Source organism: Anguilla rostrata, chromosome 7 (assembly GCF_018555375.3).
Source record: "Anguilla rostrata isolate EN2019 chromosome 7, ASM1855537v3, whole genome shotgun sequence".
Classification (NCBI taxonomy): domain Eukaryota; kingdom Metazoa; phylum Chordata; class Actinopteri; order Anguilliformes; family Anguillidae; genus Anguilla; species Anguilla rostrata.
Window position 1 is genome coordinate 11,025,606 of NC_057939.1, and position 19,190 is coordinate 11,044,795.

At 42.4% G+C, this 19,190-nt stretch overlaps 1 protein-coding gene across 7 annotated transcripts in view; it reads right to left on the bottom strand.

The window, feature by feature from the left end:
* Positions 1-19,190, bottom strand: part of cadps2 (Ca++-dependent secretion activator 2) — a 129,632-nt gene that overhangs the window by 94,255 nt on the left and 16,187 nt on the right. For all 7 annotated transcript variants that reach the window (XM_064342753.1, XM_064342750.1, XM_064342755.1 and 4 more), the window contains exon 2: positions 10,295-10,408. In XM_064342753.1, coding sequence (XP_064198823.1) covers positions 10,295-10,408 — 114 coding nt within the window. The remainder of the gene's footprint in view (positions 1-10,294; positions 10,409-19,190) is intronic.

Consider the following 19,190-nt stretch of genomic DNA (forward strand, 5'->3'; position numbering starts at 1 on the left):
TACATGTTGTTCAATGGACTTAAGCGGACTTGATCCTGAGTTTGGTTACTCTGTTGTAAGTCGCTCTGGATAAGAGCGTCAGCTAAATACCTATAATGTAATGTAATGTAATGTGTATTTGTCAAGAAACAACACAAGAGCCATGCGCCCGAGACACGTGGAGTGAAACGATATGGGGTGAAAGTAAAAACGCTGTAAAACTGCAGAGGTGTTCAGGATCACCGCGGTAACATCTGACGGTACCATCACAGGTTATCAGAGTTGCATTTCAGACAGCTGAGTCTTTGACAGCTTTGCCGCGCGGTGAAAAATCAGGCGATGCAGGAGGCAGCCCTCCTGGAACAGCACAGGGTCCATTTACTCAGGGAACTCATTTGCATTCACAACCGCAACGACTCGCGCACCCGACATCGGCTACGATCTCCATGCAACGACCACAATCCTCCGTAGCGTGGCATCCTTCAAATGATATCGCGCGTCAATGGTACAATATTAATAGCGTAGATTACTGGTCCGTCTCCCTTGCCAGCAGTTCAAATTATGCATTTTTTTTTCAAGAAAAGTCTTTGATGTTGCTTTAATTGAAAAAAAAAACTACCCACTTTTGCACTTCTTCAACTTATCAAACTAGGGATGTGCCAACTTCTTTCTCGCCTGAGTTGATATTTAAGCACATAAAATATGCCCCCATTCATGGCCAGGGACAATTTTGGGTGATGTTGATGGACTATAAGGTATATGAATAATTTCTTCAACCGTTTAACCAAATGACCATTATAACTGTAGATGAATATGCCATCTGATCAGAAAATAGTAATTTCCACATTGGCCGCCGATAATGGGACAGAAAGGATTTTCTTCTCTCTTGCAGCGATAGAACAGCTTGACTCCACCCAGAGGCTTATGGAGTAAGCTGAAAACAACTGAAAAAAAGCCTTTCACACATTTCACTTTGCTTATTAAACACCAATTATTATCAAGCTAATTCAAGCATTATGTCAAGCAAGAGAAAGTAAGTTGCTACGCTTAACTAGCTGCATAAGTCAGCGGAGTCATTTGCACAGCTGTACAATTGCTAAAGCTCCACTGCGGATAGTATAGTTCGATTTCAACATCTACAAGCTAAATTCTTTTCAGCTTCAGGTCCAAGTTCAACTTTATAGACAACATCTCTGTATATATCAAACTTATATAAACGGCAGTGTTTCCATTTAATAATCCAAATGCATGAGTTAAACGATAATAAGTGAAAATTAGAAAAGGAAATGGTATCAGGGAAAGAATGTTATGCGTATAAGTTAATGGCCCTAACTTGGAAAGATTTCTTTTTGGTGTCTTGCAGGTACCCACATATACAATCGCCTGGGATCAAATCCCGACTGTGCCAGTAGGAGATAAATCAGAGGCCACTTGAACATATGGGAGTTCCATGTATTCAACAGGTCAACCGCTAACTATAGATGTTGGCGGAGGAACTACAAATGTACTCCTCACCAGCTAGTCAAAGACTGCTGACCCTATCAGGATACAGCTAGTCTAAGACTGCTGACCGTATCAGGATACAGCTAGTCAAAGACTGCTGACCCCTATCCTGGATTTTATCCTGAATTTTAAGCAGCTGGATTTGCTGCAGCTTCAGTCTAACCAGGAAGCCGTCCAGGATGCAGCACAAGTGGGGTTATATAATGAATAAGGGACATTATATGAACACCAGGACATAATCAGAGCCATCGTTTTTCAATTTAGAAAATTGCTAGCAGTAATAAATGTACAATTGCTCAGAAAAAGACATCAAATTCATGCAAGGCCGCTATCTAATCATCAAAAGACTTACTCAACCCCACCTTTGGTTTATTGGAATTACTAAAAAGACTGGAGCAGAAGATTATTTTTTGCATCCTGTTTTTTACAGAAGAGCACTTCCCAGTAAGAAATCATAAAGATAAAAAAGCTTCTTTATTTGTTCCATTATCTTTATAAACAAAACTGACCCGAAAAATGAAAGCCCACCACATTACTTGCCCTATATAAAGTACAGTAAATCTCACAAACAATGAAGCCAAGTGGACTTTTTTATGCAAGTATCAAGTGAACTACAATAATGCACTGTCAGGCAATGTTCATATTTTTTTCTAGCTAGCCAGCCAGCTGTTGATGCACTTACAAGAAATTAATTAGCAAAACATATGTAAACTTTATTTAATTATTAATTATTTTATATTGCAGGTTGTTTAATAATGTACATGTCTGTGGTGAAATGAACAGTCTCAGTTTTGCCAGTGTGTTGTATGAGTCATAACTTAATAAAAACACAATTTCAAATGCAGGCCACTGTTAAATACACTGAAATGCAGTTGTCTCAGGCAAAAAGGCACCATTTGGAAAGCACACAAGGCACAAATAACATGACTAAATATTAATTGGTCTCAATGTGTAACTGCCTTATGGAGATATGATGCTAAACCGTTATCAGTCTTTCATCAACCTGTCATTTGTTACCTGGCAAAGAAATGTCCTTGTTATTTATTCATCAAATATACAATTAAACAATCTGATCAAGAACTACAACACTTGTTCAAATACTAAAATTAAAGCACAGGGGACGTTTGCTTCCTTCATCACTGTACGTAAATAGCACACATAGCAGGGATTGGCCGTGTAGCAGGAATACACCCTAGACAGGTCGCCAATCCATCGCAGGGCGCAACTGCCATTGTGTCTTACTGTATTTAAAGCTTAATTAAAAAGTACTCCTCACTGAGATGTTGCAAGAAAGACCTGGAAATAATGCAATATAATTAATCCTATTACACGTACCGTGAGCATCCTGATTTCATAACTGTGAATGGGATACAACAGAAATGGACAGCTATTGCCCTTTGTATGGAAGAAAGGGAAGTTGGAAGTTTTCAGCGGGACACAAATTCCCCTTCAATTAAACGTTTTGCGAATTAAAATAACTAGATGAGACGTTCGCAGTGTGTCTGGAGGTCTGCTGCAGCAGCATCGGACAGACCCATTAGAGACACTGTGACTGCACACTCACATGTTACAGCATATGGAAGCAGAGGGAGAGGGGGAAATGTCAGCTTGCTCATCCACAGAAAATGGCATTATTATCTGGAAAGAATGGATGAACAGACAGCTTCCTTTTAATTAAGAGGAGAGTTGTTTCAGTCATGACTCCCCAAGCTTAGAATCTATAAGCAGCCATAAGACTGAAAAAAAGAACACCGTAATGGACGTCAGCAATCCTGCAATATACGTCTCAGCTCACAGTTACAGTACATAAATACATACAATACACCCATACAAACAAACATACACACATAAACACACACACACACACACACACACGTTAGAGCTTGAAAGGCAAATCTCGAATCTTCTGTCCTTCTAGATGGCCGGCTCTCTTTTGTCCACACCAAGAGCAAATCCACTTTCATGCCATAACGTGTCCTTTCAGTCAGACGCATATCTATGGAAACCAGAGGTGCCTAAAGGAGCTCCTATGCCTCCACAGTACACAGGGAAATGCATTAAGACTCAAGAATTTCAACTGAGAAAAGTGCACCCCTTGTTTCTAATTAGTGCAATAGGCATTCGGATGAAAGGCACAACACTTCTGCTACAGCAATTTAAATTAGCAGCGATAGACTTTTGACCCGAAAACATGATTTTAATGACGTGCGTCATGGCGCTCGCGGATCTCGTTCTCGTGCGACGCAGGTTATCTCCGGCTAAACGCGACGAGGAACGCGGATGAATTGATCGACGCAGATTCCACGGATCACTTCACTTCCCTTCCAGAACCTGGCTTGGTGCCACGAATTCATTGCCCTTTCCAAGAGCAGGTTCTCCAGTGCATTGTCTCATAACATAAATCATACCTGAGCGCTCTCAGGACTCTCACAGCCAATTCATTTAATTGTGCACGCAGGTAAGAGGCAAATAGCCTTGCACTTCAAATGCATCCAGACAAAAGTCTAAAAATAATTCCGTACAAAAACATAACAGTGTCTAGAGACAGACTCATTTTCTTAATTTGATTCTGGCCACATGCTGGCCCTGGAGAAGTGGACAATTTTACAAAGAAGCCAGACGGCGACAATGGCCACCTCTGCATCCACATCATTATTTTGAACTTATTCAGAAAGCTTAGGTTCTGGTTACAATGCAGCCCATGTAAACACCTTATTCCCAAAAGCAAAAACCAATTAAGCCCACGTTTTGAATTAGTGAAATCAAAATAAAAATAAGGTTGCACATGCCTGCAATAATCCAAAAGGAGAAACATGTAAATGGCGTATTCCATTTACAACTCTTAAACACAGTTTGCTCATGTACATATTTACAAGGTGTGTTTATGTACAGATCTGCGAGTCAGCCAGCTGTGTGTAGTTTGCTGTAGGCCTGATCCGACCACGTGACCGCTGGAGTCAGATCCGTATCAGGAAGCCAAGCCTCAGTAGTCGTGGTTGGAGACGGAGTCAAAAAAAAAAGTGGCTGACACTTGTTTTTGGTGTTGTTTTGCAGTAAAATGTCAGATGAACATTGTTATAAAGGTGCAAGAGGGAAAGAATGAGTTCAGCATTCTGTAAGTGCTTTGACAGCAGCACTGGAGGGAGGGAGTTAAACACAAAGCAAACAAAATGACTTGCTGCTCCTTCGAGCCATTACACCAAGTACCATATTCAATTCTGCTCACGCCTTTTGTATTTTGTTGTGTGTATGATGGTGTGCTACACATTGTAAGCTACTCTGTGTATACATTTATTTTTGTTTGTACCATCTGAACTTTCAAAACTGTGAGAAGCCTACACATCTGAGCTGCAGCTGACTTAAACAACATCTGCAAATGTAACCAGTAACACAATTATGATGGAAAGATAGTCCAGTACCTTTCATAGACAAAAAGTAATGGGTCAAAGGTTCCAGTTTCTGACAACAATGTTCCCCACGGGCTGTATCCAGGGTCCGGCAGAACTTGGCTTGCCTAGTCTCATCTGACTATTCGGCTCATCCCTAGTTTAGTGTAAAATGGCCCTCACTTTGGACCAAGAAGGGAAGTTTTAATTACTATATCAAACTAATTAAACATTTAAACATTAAACATGTGCAATACATGGATGTCAGAAAACATCAAAATAGTTATTTGTTTAAGGCTGTAGCAAATAAAATGACAGATGAGTTCAGTCGAATGACAAAACAAATTGGACACAGGTGGAAGACCCTGAAAGCAATCCATTTTGGAGGGCTGTCTATGTTAACATGGTAACTCATGCAATTAATTTTAATTACAGTTATTAATTAGAATTATTGAAGGGATATGATGGGAGATTTAAATTCGGCCATAAACAGGATGGTAGATGGGAAATGTGGTCACAGATCCGCTACTGAGGGGTCACAGCCAAAATAAGAAATTGCTCTGCATTGCGTCAAAAAAGTTTACGTGTTAATCATTAAAATTAACCGCTTGAGTTAACGCATTAACCTTGACAGCTGTAATTTTAAGGCAAGGAACCAAAACGATACCAGTGGTTCACACCCAGTGAATTTTAAACGCTTCAATCACATGGAAGAATTACTAGGACACTACCATTCAGCACTGACTGAGGGACGTAAACAAAATATGTATACAGGGATACGATTGGGTTATTCCTTTCATATTGCACGTGTATGGAACAATCGGAACATGGCTATAACCAACATAAAGAACACTATTCTGAATATGATGAACGTGTAAATGTAGCCAATGTGTTGTCAAAATGATCCATGATGCTTCACACTGCTCCGTACTGGCTGCTCCTACTCAGACAGCATATGTGTGTGCGTGTGTGTGCGCGTGGGTGTGTCTGCGTGCACAATATCCTAACCCAGCTCAACACCTCCCACAATTGCCCGTGTCCAGATCCACAGTTTGGGAACCACTGCTTTCATGTCAGAGCAGCACTACTGTATCATGGCTCAAACAATGTGACAAACCAGTGCTGCTACAGCACATACTATCCTGAGTGTCCAGTTTTATATACACACACACAGACACAGACACAGACACACACATATATATAAGAATCACATGCAAGTCACCCTCTATTACGTGTGCCTGCTGAGCAAATAAATTATATGATTTGTTTGCTTTAAGGGCTTCTGTGGACCTTAGTCGATAAAGGCTGAGTCCTCTATTTGCCTCAGCTATGCCATTTATAATAGGGACTCTCCAATGGTTCTGTCTAACTGGGGTTAGGATGGGCTTAAATCAGCCAGGGTTCCTCCAGTTATTGCTGCATTAATTTCACCAAACATTGTGCTAGGTATCAGCAATAGATATGTCTCTCCTCTTATGCAATCTCTCCTATGATATATTGTTTAAACTACAGTGCGTACCTTGCGATGAGCGTTCACACACCAGCTGTAATGTTCTTTACATTTGTGGGTGGTACAGCGGTGATTCCAGAGGTACAACTAGTGAGTATAGATAGTACTCTGGGTAAGCGGAAACATACTTTAATTTCATTTTTGGGTTTACTATCCTTTAAAGAAAATGTGATTAAAGTATTCAAGAACTATGTGCCTGTATTACACAACATAACAATCTTGGTTGTATCATTCATCACAAAACATGTACCACTGCTTGATTGCCCTCACTTAATTGATGTAATGTAATTAACATTTTAGAGGGAGTGGCCAGTTGACTAGAGGACACTCCCCCTCCCCTCACTAGAGCTGCCGTCACAACAAGAGTGGGAGGGAGGGAGTGGGCTGGTGAGGCCCAAGCCACCCCTACAAGGTTCCAGGATCCATACATGAGGCTACACTGTTGCTAAGTAACTGGGTTCCTTCCACAAGGCATGGGGGGTCTCCTGAAGAACCGTGAGCGTGCGGTAGCACCTAACGGTTGGAAAGCACCGCCTTAATCACGGTGCCTATAAACAGGGCACAAATTGCTGTCTGAGTACAATTCAGCATCTGCATGAGCGAAAGTCGCTACAACGCAAGATGGAGGCCGTTATGGGGGAGTCAGTCATCAGCCCACAGACATGCCAAGGGGAATATGTTTATTACTAGGGACAAACCAATGAGGCATGGAATAGAAATATCAAGGGTCTTATAATAATACAAATTAGGATCAAATGCATGCATTCATTAAACAGAGTATGGTAATGAGAAGACAGGTCCGGAATTAATTCAGGAAGAACACAATGCATTTTTTATTTATTTTATTTTATTTTGTACTCAGTCACACAGTGCATGGCTCCAGTCAGATTCTAAATGAGAGGTTAAGTAAATTAAATAGACTCCGCCTCAAAAAAAAAAAAAGACTGATGAATAATGAATTAATTTCCTCAGAGAGAAATTTGCGAATAGCAGTCCAGCTCTTGGATTCAAATTGGACACAGGATTGATACTTGCAATATGTTCAGCTGTCAAACTCTAACATAATGAGAAAACCCAGGCCCTGGATCAATTGCCATTCCTTTCATCTTTCGCCAACAGCCTGTCATCACTGCGAGATTAAGTAAAGATAAGTTGAATTTCAATGGTAAAGTTGATTAAAACAATTAATCAGCACTTAGTTATTAACAAGCTTAGGGCTGCAATTACAAAGTGGCGCAGCAAAATTCTGTTGTGCTGGCCGTTTATGGGGAAGGTAAACAGCTTGACAAAGCTGTGAAAGAAAAATTAGATAAAAGGATTTGGTTTGCATCGGGAACTGAAAATGCTCTCTCCACAAGAGTCACAAATAATATCTAATCAAATCTAATTAGGCCCTATTGAAAAAGGAGCGTTCTGAATTTTTGTTTTTCACACTCTAATTGCAACCAATAGCCGTGCTGCTCCCCAGCTCCGTTTCGAGAGCCTAATTTATCCAGGTTGCATTCACAACTAAAGCCAGGGCCAATAACCATATGTGTTGACAGCTTTATGCACCGGGCTACGTGTGGGTACAAATTACAAAGCGGTACATTAGCGCCACAGAAGAAGACGTTCGCATGAATCATCGTTATTTTGGGGGAAATAAATATAGCGCAGTGCTTAGCGAGACAGGCCTGAAAAACGCAGGTTACGACGCTGGATATTAATACAGCTGATGCCCTTCCACAATCCACAGTAAATGGATACTGAAATATGTAAGCAGTGAAAGTCGCCTTTGGATATTAAGATTGTCTCTAAATAGAAGGTAGTTTATTCGAATTCTCAGCCGTGGGACTATAAGTTTTGTTTAACATTAAGAAGTTTTTTCTAGTGTCAAACTACCGCTTACTTTTAGAGACCAGTAAGCCCTGGATTTATGGGAGGATCTTGAAGTGCTCAACCTCGAACATTACTCACACTATGCTCATACACTGATACTACACACAGTTACACTCACTGCTAGGTAACACTGAATCAAACATCCATTGCATTTACACAATACTCTCATACAAACATCTACTGCTAATTGCACCACACTCACACAAACATCTACTGCTAATTACACCACATTCTCACAAACACCTACGGCATAATCACACTACATTCACACAAACATCTACTGCTAATCGCACTACACTCACACAAACATCTACTGCTAATTACACCACATTCTCACAAACACCTACGGCATAATCACACTACATTCACACAAACATCTACTGCTAATCGCACTACACTCACACAAACATCTACTGCTAATTACACCACATTCTCACAAACACCTACAGCATAATCACACTACATTCACACAAACATCTACTGCTAATTACACCACATTCTCACAAACACCTACGGCATAATCACACTACATTCTCACAAACACCTACAGCTAATCACGCTATACTCTCACATTTTCTGCTGCTCACAATGTACATTACCTAAACATCTTCTGCTACTGACCTTACACAAACTCAAACCGCGACTAGTAACACTACACTCACCTTAACAACTACTGCGGTTCTGGAGGTATTCCTAAACTGGCACTGAAAGACTGTTGGTAAAATAGCTACAGTACAGGGGCGGTTAGATGTGGCAGACGTCGTTATAAAGGGTCTCTGTGACGCCATTGGTCAGTTCAATGATTGATACAAGCCAATTGCTGTGACATAACAGCAAACTATTTGCATATGTTGGCCTTTAATCTTCTGTTCTTATTACATGCGGGGTGCTAAATAAGACCAACAGTGTTAATGGCAGTGCCTTCAGGAGCTGCGTGAGCCCAGCTCATCAGAATGTGCTCAGATGTAGCCCTCCACATAGTATGCACGCGCACGCACACAAACACACACGCACAGGCACACACACAAACACACACACAGGCACGTTTAGTCATGCACATGCACACACTGCACCTGCACATGCGTGCACACACACACACAGGCGCATTTAGTCATGCACATGCACATACAAGTGCACATGCACACACCGCACCCGCACATGCATGCACACACACACACACAGGCACATTTAGTCGTGCACATACACATGCACAATCACACACTGCACCTGCACATGCATACACACACACACACACACAGACACGTACACACGCGTTAGCATTCCGAACACTGCTGTGCAGCCTTGTTCCGATGCATATCACTGTATCGTAATTATACCAGCTACAGCTGGTCATGTGGCCCCAGACACTTTCTGTAGCGGATGCTTTGAAAAGATAGCTGGGAACGCCGTGCTTAAAACTTGATGAGGTTCTCCGAAGAGCGTGGCGCCCACTGAATGGCAATGCCGTCGTCTTTGATTACACTGCGTCGGTAACATGCAACCAACGTGAAGGAGGAAGCAGGCGAGAGGATTTTACCACGACAGAGAAAAAAATGTATTCCGTAGGCTGGCAGAATGAAAGATTGCAGGCGTCCGGAGGGGGGTTTTTTAGCGGGTTCCCATCGCTAACCATTCCAGTTCCCACAAAGAGAAGCGCTCTTAATTGCGGAGGTATATTTTGAGAAGAAGAGTGGGAGAGAGATGTGGAAAGAGGAGGGAATCGGACGCACTTTAAAGGGACTCCTTGACTAGCGTTCAACATCCCACACACACACTTAATACATCGATTCATCATCTTTGGCAGGCACTTGTAGTAACATAAATTACACAAACGCCAACAAACGGCAAAACACGTTTCCTTTCCAAACAGACAGACGGCGAGAGAGCAGAGGGGAAAGGAAGGATGAGAACAAACGACTAAGAAGAAAACGAGGACACGGGAAAGGGTGAAGACCAGAATGGAAAGTGGGGAAAAAGGGAGGAAGACATAAAACTAAAGACGTAGTAGCACGGCCAAAAAACTATGAGGGAGACTTGCCTCATAGTAGCTGCGGACGGCGTTGCAGAAAGCCTCATCGGCGACGATCTGCGTCTCTCCATTCAGGAAGGCCAGGAAGCGGTCCTTCACCCCCTGCAGCTGCTGCCGATTGAGCTGAGGAAAGGAGAGAGAGCAGTGAGACAGGTGTCTATTCTCACAGTCAACCAGTGAAAAATGCCCACAGTCACACAATCAACCAGTGAGACAGGTGTCTATTCTCACACAGTCAACCAGTGAGACAGGTGTCTATTCTCACACAATCAACCAGTGAAAAATGCCCACAGTCACACAGTCATTCAGTCAGACAGGTATCCATAGTCACACAGTCAACCAGTGAAAAATGCCCACAGTCACACAGTCAACCAGTGAGACAGGTGTCTATTCTCACACAGTCAACCAGTGAGACAGGTGTCTATTCTCACACAGTCAACCAGTGAGACAGGTGTCTATTCTCACACAGTCAACCAGTGAGACAGGTGTCTATTCTCACACAGTCAACCAGTGAGACAGGTGTCTATTCTCACACAGTCAACCAGTGAGACAGGTGTCTATTCTCACACAGTCAACCAGTGAAAAATGGCCACAGTCACACAGTCAACTAGTGAGACAGGTATCTATTCTCACACAGTAAACCAGTGAGACAGGTGTCTATTCTCACACAGTCAACCAGTGAGACAGGTGTCTATTCTCACACAATCAACCAGTGAAAAATTCCCATAGTCACACAGTCAACCACTGAGACAGGTGTCCATACTCACACAGTCAACCAGTGAAAAATGCCCATAGTCACACAGTCATTCAGTCAGACAGGTGTCCATAGTCACACAGTCAACCAGTGAGACAGATGTCCATACTCACACAGTCAACCAGTGAGACAGGTATCCATAGTCACATAGTCAATCAGTAAGACAGGTGTCCATAGTCACACAGTCAACCAGTGAGACAGATATCCAGACTCACACAGTCAACCAGTGAAACATGCCCATAGTCACACAGTCAATCAGTAAGACAGATGTTCACAGTCACACAGTCAATCAGTAAGACAGGTGTCCACAGTCACACAGTCAATCAGTAAGACAGATGTTCATAGTCACGCAGTCAACATACCACATGGTTACACCAGCAGGCACAGAAAGCACATAAAGGGAATTAAAGAGGAACAGGGGAATATAGGAGGTGAGAAGGGAGCCAGAAGGCAAGAAAATGAAGTGAAGGAGTAGATGAAAGGGGAAAACAGCGAGGAGGGATAGAAATGGGGCAGAGGAGAGGGGAAGAAAACAAGGAGAGAGAAAGAGCAATTGGAACGAAGAGAAACACAGCAATTTGTCTGCAATTTTACTTGTCTGCCATATGCCTGGTGCAGACATGGCACATTTGACTGGTAAAACTATGTAAAAGAAATTTTGTAAAATCTGAAAATGCCTCTTTTTTTTTTTTTTTTTTAAAGAGCAAAGCCGTGTAGGTGCTACTTCCTTCGTGCATTTGGCAAACAAGCTTTGGGTCTGCAGTCGACACTGTTACTACCGTTTTAATGTTTTCATGTTTTCATGAGGAAAATCCCATAAGCTTTCTTTATAATTGGATATGTATGAGCAAAGTAAAAAAAACAAAGTCACACTCTGAAAATTGAACCTTTTTATATAAGTGGAAGGAGTGGAAGCTATTTACGTAATTGATTCATGACCATTTCTAAACCATAATGCAGGCAAAGCGTTATCTTAGGCTGGCAGTTCCTTTCCATATTAAATATTGTAAAATGTTTTTGGTGCATGTAAACGACACAAATTATACTTAGGCTTGCTTCTCTCGGTCCCTCTGATGGAAATTCCAGCTACCAGATTAAGATGGAATCCAGCTGGAGCCAGCTTCTGCTCTAGCTGGATACCATCTGGAATTTGGTGATGGTCTGTTGTCTGTACCAATGGGACCCACCAGATGAACATGGCCTGGCCAGCATGTTTGCCAGCGTGAACAGCTTAAAACCAGCAGAACCAACTAAAAACCAGCTGGACCAGCTAAAACAGGATGGACCAGTTTAAAACCAAGCTGAAACCGAGCTGGAATTTCCACCAGGTTTATAAGAGATATCAGCCTCACTCCTCAATTTTACAAAACTTCTCATTCTAATTTTAGTAACCAGTAAAGGCCGTGCATAGCCACTACATTTTTCGCTGAACATATTGCCCCATCCTGTACTTCCCGCACTTACCAAGCGCGACTTTCCGATTTCACAAAGCACTGGCACGAGTGAACACATTTATTTCGAGAGGCATTCAGAAGCAATGTTTTTGAGCAATTGTGATGAAATGAAAAGAGTGGATTGTAAGTGCCTCTTTGAAAAGGCTCACTACTCTGTAATTCAGTCAAAATTATGAAAAAACAAATCTGACAACTTTAATGACATAATTAACCAAAGCAATGGCACTTCATTTAAGAACAGCGGGGGTGGGGAAGAGGGCGCACTACGAGGCCTGGGTTACATCACAATGCCAGGCACTGACAGGGGCCTGGGGCACAGACGGATAGGCGACAGCTCGCTTTAACGAAAAGCATCCGTCTCCGCCGCGCGTCACAACCGCTTCCCCCAGAGGAGCCCCTTTCTTGGGGTTCAGAGGAAATAAATATTACGGACACGTTCGGCGCAATGCCCCATTTCTCACGGTCCCAGAAGAACAGCACGCCGCTGAACGCAAGAAAGTGAGAAACTGCACAACTTGCCTCCCAGGCAGCAAAACTTAGTATCAGCCAGCCCACATGAGGAGTTTTATATGCCTTCCCAGTCAAATGCACAGAAGAAGCATTACGCCACACACAGCCCTAAGCTAACAAGATGAGAGAACGGAAGGCTGAGCACACAGTAGGACGTGGCAGAGCGGCTAATGCTCATGCAGAGGGTTGCGGGCTTGATTCCCAGACATAGTATCCACGAGCACAGCGAGCGACTTCAGTAAACATCCCGCCCTATAAACGGACGATAAGTAAGACGTAAACCTTTTTTTACGGATAGCGTCTGCCAAGCACAGACACACCGTGAAAATAGCGGGACCAGCGAATAACCCTCTGCTTTTCAGCCTATTATGTATCGCAGAGTGGACGACACGCTTGGACAACTGCAACGCCTTGGAGAAAACAAATCGATACGGCCCAGCGAGCCTGAGGAAGGTGTTTAAAATACGATGCGTCTCAGCCCCTGCGGCCTGACACTAAAAGGCTGCAGCTTGCGTATTACAGACTCGTTTTTTTAATCTTGTTATCCTGTTATTTTGTTATCAATTTTCTTCTCCATACCTACCTACCTTGGAAATACCTACACAGCGATGGTTGGCAAACAGTGTATCAGAAACAAGCCTTGAGATTCTGAATGGCAAATTACTCCAATCCTGCTGGACTTTCAAGAGGATGTTTTTTTTGAAGACAGCTTATTGAGCTGTAGTGGGAGGCATATTGCCTCTCTCTTTTTCAGTGGTTTTCCAGTGCTGAAACCCCTGAGGCAAGCAAGCTACCCTTGAGCTACCAAACCAAAATCAAAATCCCTTTACAGGACACCAATCCCACATGATCTGTGACACCTTGTTCCAACCACACTCGGCTCTGCAAGTTCCACTCTCATTATTCCATTCATTCCATTTTTTATTTATTTTTTCTTATGTTTTGGCTCGGCAGGCTGTATTCTTTAGACAGATTTCTTTAATTCACTAGAAATACATAAACAAGGACAACAAAAAAAAAACAAGTCGAGTCGTGACAAAAGTCGGTCTGCGCAAGACAGATTCATGGAAGAATCGATTCAATGCAACTCAAACGCAAGGATGACAAGTTTTAATAAAACAGCTAGGGGTAAATACATTTGGATTTCAGCGCTGTTGTTCCCATTTCTGATGTCTTAAGACAAAGCAGGCCAAGGTTTTTATTCAAGCAGGACTGATTCAGTGCGTTTCTTCCGAGACTCAATTAAGAGGAGCTTTAAGTGCGTTGGCACGTGACAGATTCCAACAGTGACACCATGATGGAAGCCTCTTCACGCCTCCATGTTCTCATCTCATCACAGGCATGCTCAACGCACCCCTTTCTCCTGTGAACGAAGCTATTCCAACGACTGATCAATAACAAAATGCAAATGATGCTAACGAGAAGCCTCTTCGGCTAGAGATCAGGCCTCCGACTCAAATCAGATCTCTATCACTTTTCAATTATGCGTAAAGGGAAGCAATACATCCAAGAATGTAAGATAGGCGATATAAGCCATGTAAGATTTTAAATGATAATTTTTACTGCAGTAGCATGAAAAATACTGCCTTGAAAACTCAATACCAGGAGAAATGTGTTTTTAAGATGTATTATATTCGAAATATTTCATGTCTGCTCAGACACACACTTGTGAATAAACTTGGCAGAAGATACTGGCCACCAGTTGCATATGGCAGTTATAAAGCATATAAACCACCACCTATCCAATGGTTTATACCATGTTAATTTTTTTAAATGTGTGGATTTCCATATGTTATTTGCAATACTGGCTCTAAAATTTTAACTCCTTGTTGTTGTTCAGGGACTGAAAGCAATTATAACTTGAAAATGTGTTCACATTTGATAAAAGTTTCATTTTTGGGAGCTGGAACATCTATAGCGGGTGTTTTCAATCGGTTTTCATTCAGGGACTGCAATCATAAGTTAAAAAGGTTATATTGTTTTAAAAAGGGGGGTTTATAAAGCTGAGGGTGGGGGATGCGAGGTGGTGTTTGGGAGATTTCTGAACCTCCAAAGTACAGATACTGTTTTTTTAGTCCAGAAGCCCACACAAAATTGCAGATGTACAATTTAAATCTCTCTCTAAAGCTCTTCTGAATCATTTTCATTATACAATTTCTGTCACCTCATCAAAAGACCTTTCCTTGCATTGATTCATTTCCATGCAACAGATTCTGCCTATGCTTGCACAGCCCCTGTGCTGTTTATGTTCAGCTTCTCTGATCTAGACGATATTCAAAGGGCCCATGTCTCTTTCAATGTCTGTCTTCTTCGGAATGACTACATGAAATATATTTGGAGGACCATGGATGGCCCATAATCCTGTTAAGGCACTGTTCTAGTATGTGGACAGGCCCATGGTCTGGCATTACATGCCAACTGTGGCCAGCAGTCCCACAGACCCTCGCTGGGATTACACCATCTTGTTGTTCACTAGCGACCTGCGCTGGTTGATCAGAAATGCAAATGGCTGTTGGGCTGCACAGGAAGTGTCTTCCTCTGATTCTGCAAACATGACTTGCAAACTGCTGTGTGATAAGAACCAGAAGTGGCATCATCCGCTACAGAGGCAAGCAGAACGCTCGTCCACACTCTCCTGTATCGATAGCAGAGGTTGAAGTAATGAGGAAGATGGGGTGCTGTCCACCAGGGGACAGCACCGGCTATACTCACAGGTAGACAGCCGCAGTGTCCAATTGTAATCACCACGGCTGACGCTCATTACCCAATCATTGGGCTTTACAAAAAGCTCTACTCTCAGACATCAAGAGGGATCTTCTTCTTGAAGACATCTATGGGGGTGTGCCTGGTTTTCTCTTGTGGACTTCTGGCCCTGCCCCAGGCTGTTAAGTCTTGATTTCTGTTTCCTCTTTTATTATTTGGCAAATGTTTCTGGTTGGTTTGGACTTAATAAAAGGCAATAAACCAATTAGCTCCAGTGCTGAATCTGTCTGTTCACCACGTTATACAGTGGCCAACCCCAGCCCTGCATCATAATACATATGGAGGTATCTACATAGGGTTTCCAGAGTGAATATAAATGCCATTTCTCATACACATGGACACGGTAAAGCATTATAGCCGCGTTTCCACCGCAGGAACTATACCCCGGAACTAGGAACCTTTTGAGGAACTCAGTGCGTTTCCACCGCAGGAACTAGGGTCTAAATTTAGTTCTGGGGGCTTTGTTTTACCCCCCAAAACGTTCCTGCTCGGGGGGTAGTACTTTCCGAAAGTACAGGAACCTTTTGGGTGGCGCTTGCAGCGCTGAACATTTCTGATTGGTCGAGTACTCGTAGCATTTGTGTTGGATTTATTTTCCGCAATTACCCGCCATGTTTGAAAATATGCAGCGGCAAACCAATTTATTTTCATAATAACAAATCAAACTTGTATGTTATGCGGCGCAGTAGCCTACTTTTGGTTATAGCCTGTCAACGTCTTGGAATTATAACGTGTGCTCTTCTGTTCTTTTCTTGCTTTAGTATTCATTTTATAAAATGCTAAGCATTCGTGCTGGGACAGCATATTACGTAGGCTACCAAAACATTCAAACGGATTAATTCGGTTGCTGAATATTTTCTTCCGGATTTTCTTTGTTAGCCCGTTGTAATTGACTCAAAACGTTTGATACAGTTATGTGAGGTATGCGGTAGTTCTGCATAATTAACATTGGTGATACAGTACAAGCAAACTGGAAATCACCTTCCGCACTTTTTATCCGGGTAAAATAACAGGTTAATTCTAGTAATCTTCCCTTTAGCTTTTTCAGACTGCCGTAATTTTACTCAATTTTACTGCCATTTTTCAATTCCACGAAAAGACCAGGAAGACTATGGACTCATTTATGGTGCATGGTTCGCATCTGGAGGGCACACTTCGCTGCTCGGCTAGCAGTAACTTCGAAGGAAAGCAAACGGTGGCTGTACCACTACTAATTTACATTTTCACGCAAGTCTGAGTTTTCGTTCTATTCTTGTCATTTTGCGATTAGCCTATATGGAATTGACGACGAGAAAGTAATAAAACAGCAAATTGTTTACAACGTGTGCATGTTTTCTGCTGTTAATGAATGTGTTTGAGAGGATATATGAAAATCAATAAATACAAAAGTAACCATATATAGTCATTGTTGGTAACCCGTTGTATATAAGTGGAATAAACCCCTCCGGGCTGTCCCGGTTATTAGAAAATAATGTAGGCTACTTCGGTGGTAGTATGGGGTTACAGAAGAAATCATATGACAGATGGACCGACGACAACGTCAGTGGGCTAATTTGCCTAATCTTCGCGGTACTTTAGACCCCGGTGGAAACGCAGACAACCATTGGCTGAAGGAACCTTTTAGTTCCTGGTAAAGTAGTTCCTGGGACTGAAAGTTCCGGGTAATTTTGGTGGAAACGCGGCTTATGTTAACAACATCCATCATGTTCTGCATGTCACAGAGAAGCCACCACTCAGTACTTTCATTAGACTCTGAAAAAGCCTTTGATTGCCTGGAGCGAAGCAATCCATGTACGATTATGGATCATTTTGGTTTTACCCCCTATTTCACTGACAGGATTCACATGACTCCCCGCTGTTCTATTTAGAATTCTGTACTCGGCAAGATCGTGCACTGTCTTCTATCCCACCATCTTGTTGGAACCCCTTACACATGCAGCTAGCCAAAGTTGAGCTGCGAAACTGAGCCGTTATGATTAAACCTTCAGCTCATCAAGGGTTCCATAAAGTCCATTTAATGTCCCTAATTACATCTGCTCACCGCTCTCTCTCTTCCTGGTTACCCTACTAATTCCAATAAAACCCGAAGGCTTCACATATTTGCATAAAAAAATTCACCCTGATCTTAGCTCCATCTTTAAATATCATTTTTACTCTCCTCTGCATCTCAGCCAGGATATCAGCAACGGAGTGTCCTCCATATTCTCCATAATCTCCTGAATTACCAGGAGGTTTGGCACTACCTAATTTAAAACTCTAGTTGGGGCATTGGTCCAATAGTCTGGCAGTTAGTTTGTCCCATGCAGAGGAAGCCAGGGGTTCAGTGGGCAAATGTCAAAATAGGAGTAAAACTTTTTTTTTTTTTTTTTACAGTGGCAAAGCAATAGTAGTGATAGTATTTCTTTCTCAGGAGTCCATGATGTATCGGGTAGAACCTACGCACTGACAGCTACAGTGAACCCACCCATAAAATTGCGTGCACCTCATCTCTGGAGAGGGAAGACAAGGCGAACATCGCTATCCTAATTTAACTGGTGTCAGCAAACCAGAGATGTGCAAGAAGATCAAACGGAAGTTACACAGGCTGCTGTTTCAAAGGCTCGGCTCCCTCATCTGAATTATGATAAAGCCAATGGGAGTCACGCCAGCAATCTTCAGCCTCGGTGCACACCGTGACGTGAAACGAAATTCGATGTCAGACATTGGCCATCTTGCATTTCAGGCTTATGGGCTACTTAGTGTCTAATAATTCAACATGAAACCATTGGGCCTATGGAGTTCACTGTAAAGTAAACAAGAAAAAAGGCCTTATAAATTGGAATAATCTCATTCTAAATGACCACGATGAACAAAAGCACTGTATCACCACATTAATCCAAAATTCACACACATTTCCCCTTTTTCAAAACATTAAGTTCTAGCTGACTGTGGGGGCATTGGATACGAGTGAGAGAAAGCTGAAGGGTAGAATGACAGGGAGTTCTTTTCTGTTCCAGTGAGGAAACCCAGCTCATTATTTAAAATAACATTATTAGTATAGAAACTGCATGGAATTCAGATGAACATCAGCATTAATGCAAAGAAGCAAGAGAATGTCCTCCACTCCCAGAGGACTCCCCCTCTCAGAATTCCGCTGAGCAAATCTGTATTTTAAAAAGAGCATTTCTGGGTTGCTGCTGGACTTTAACCTCCAACATTCCTTTGTGTGTAAAAGGCAATATATACTCAACAGCAAGACACACAGAAGCACACACACACACACACACACACACACATCGTAATGTAACCATGGAGGAAGTCAATGCACTAAGATATTAGCAGGTCCCTAATCTAACAGGGAGCTTCCCTCAATAACCCTCGTCCTCCACTCCGTCCAGACTCGTGCCCTTTAAGACCCCCCATTCAGGAAGTTTACGCGACTTCC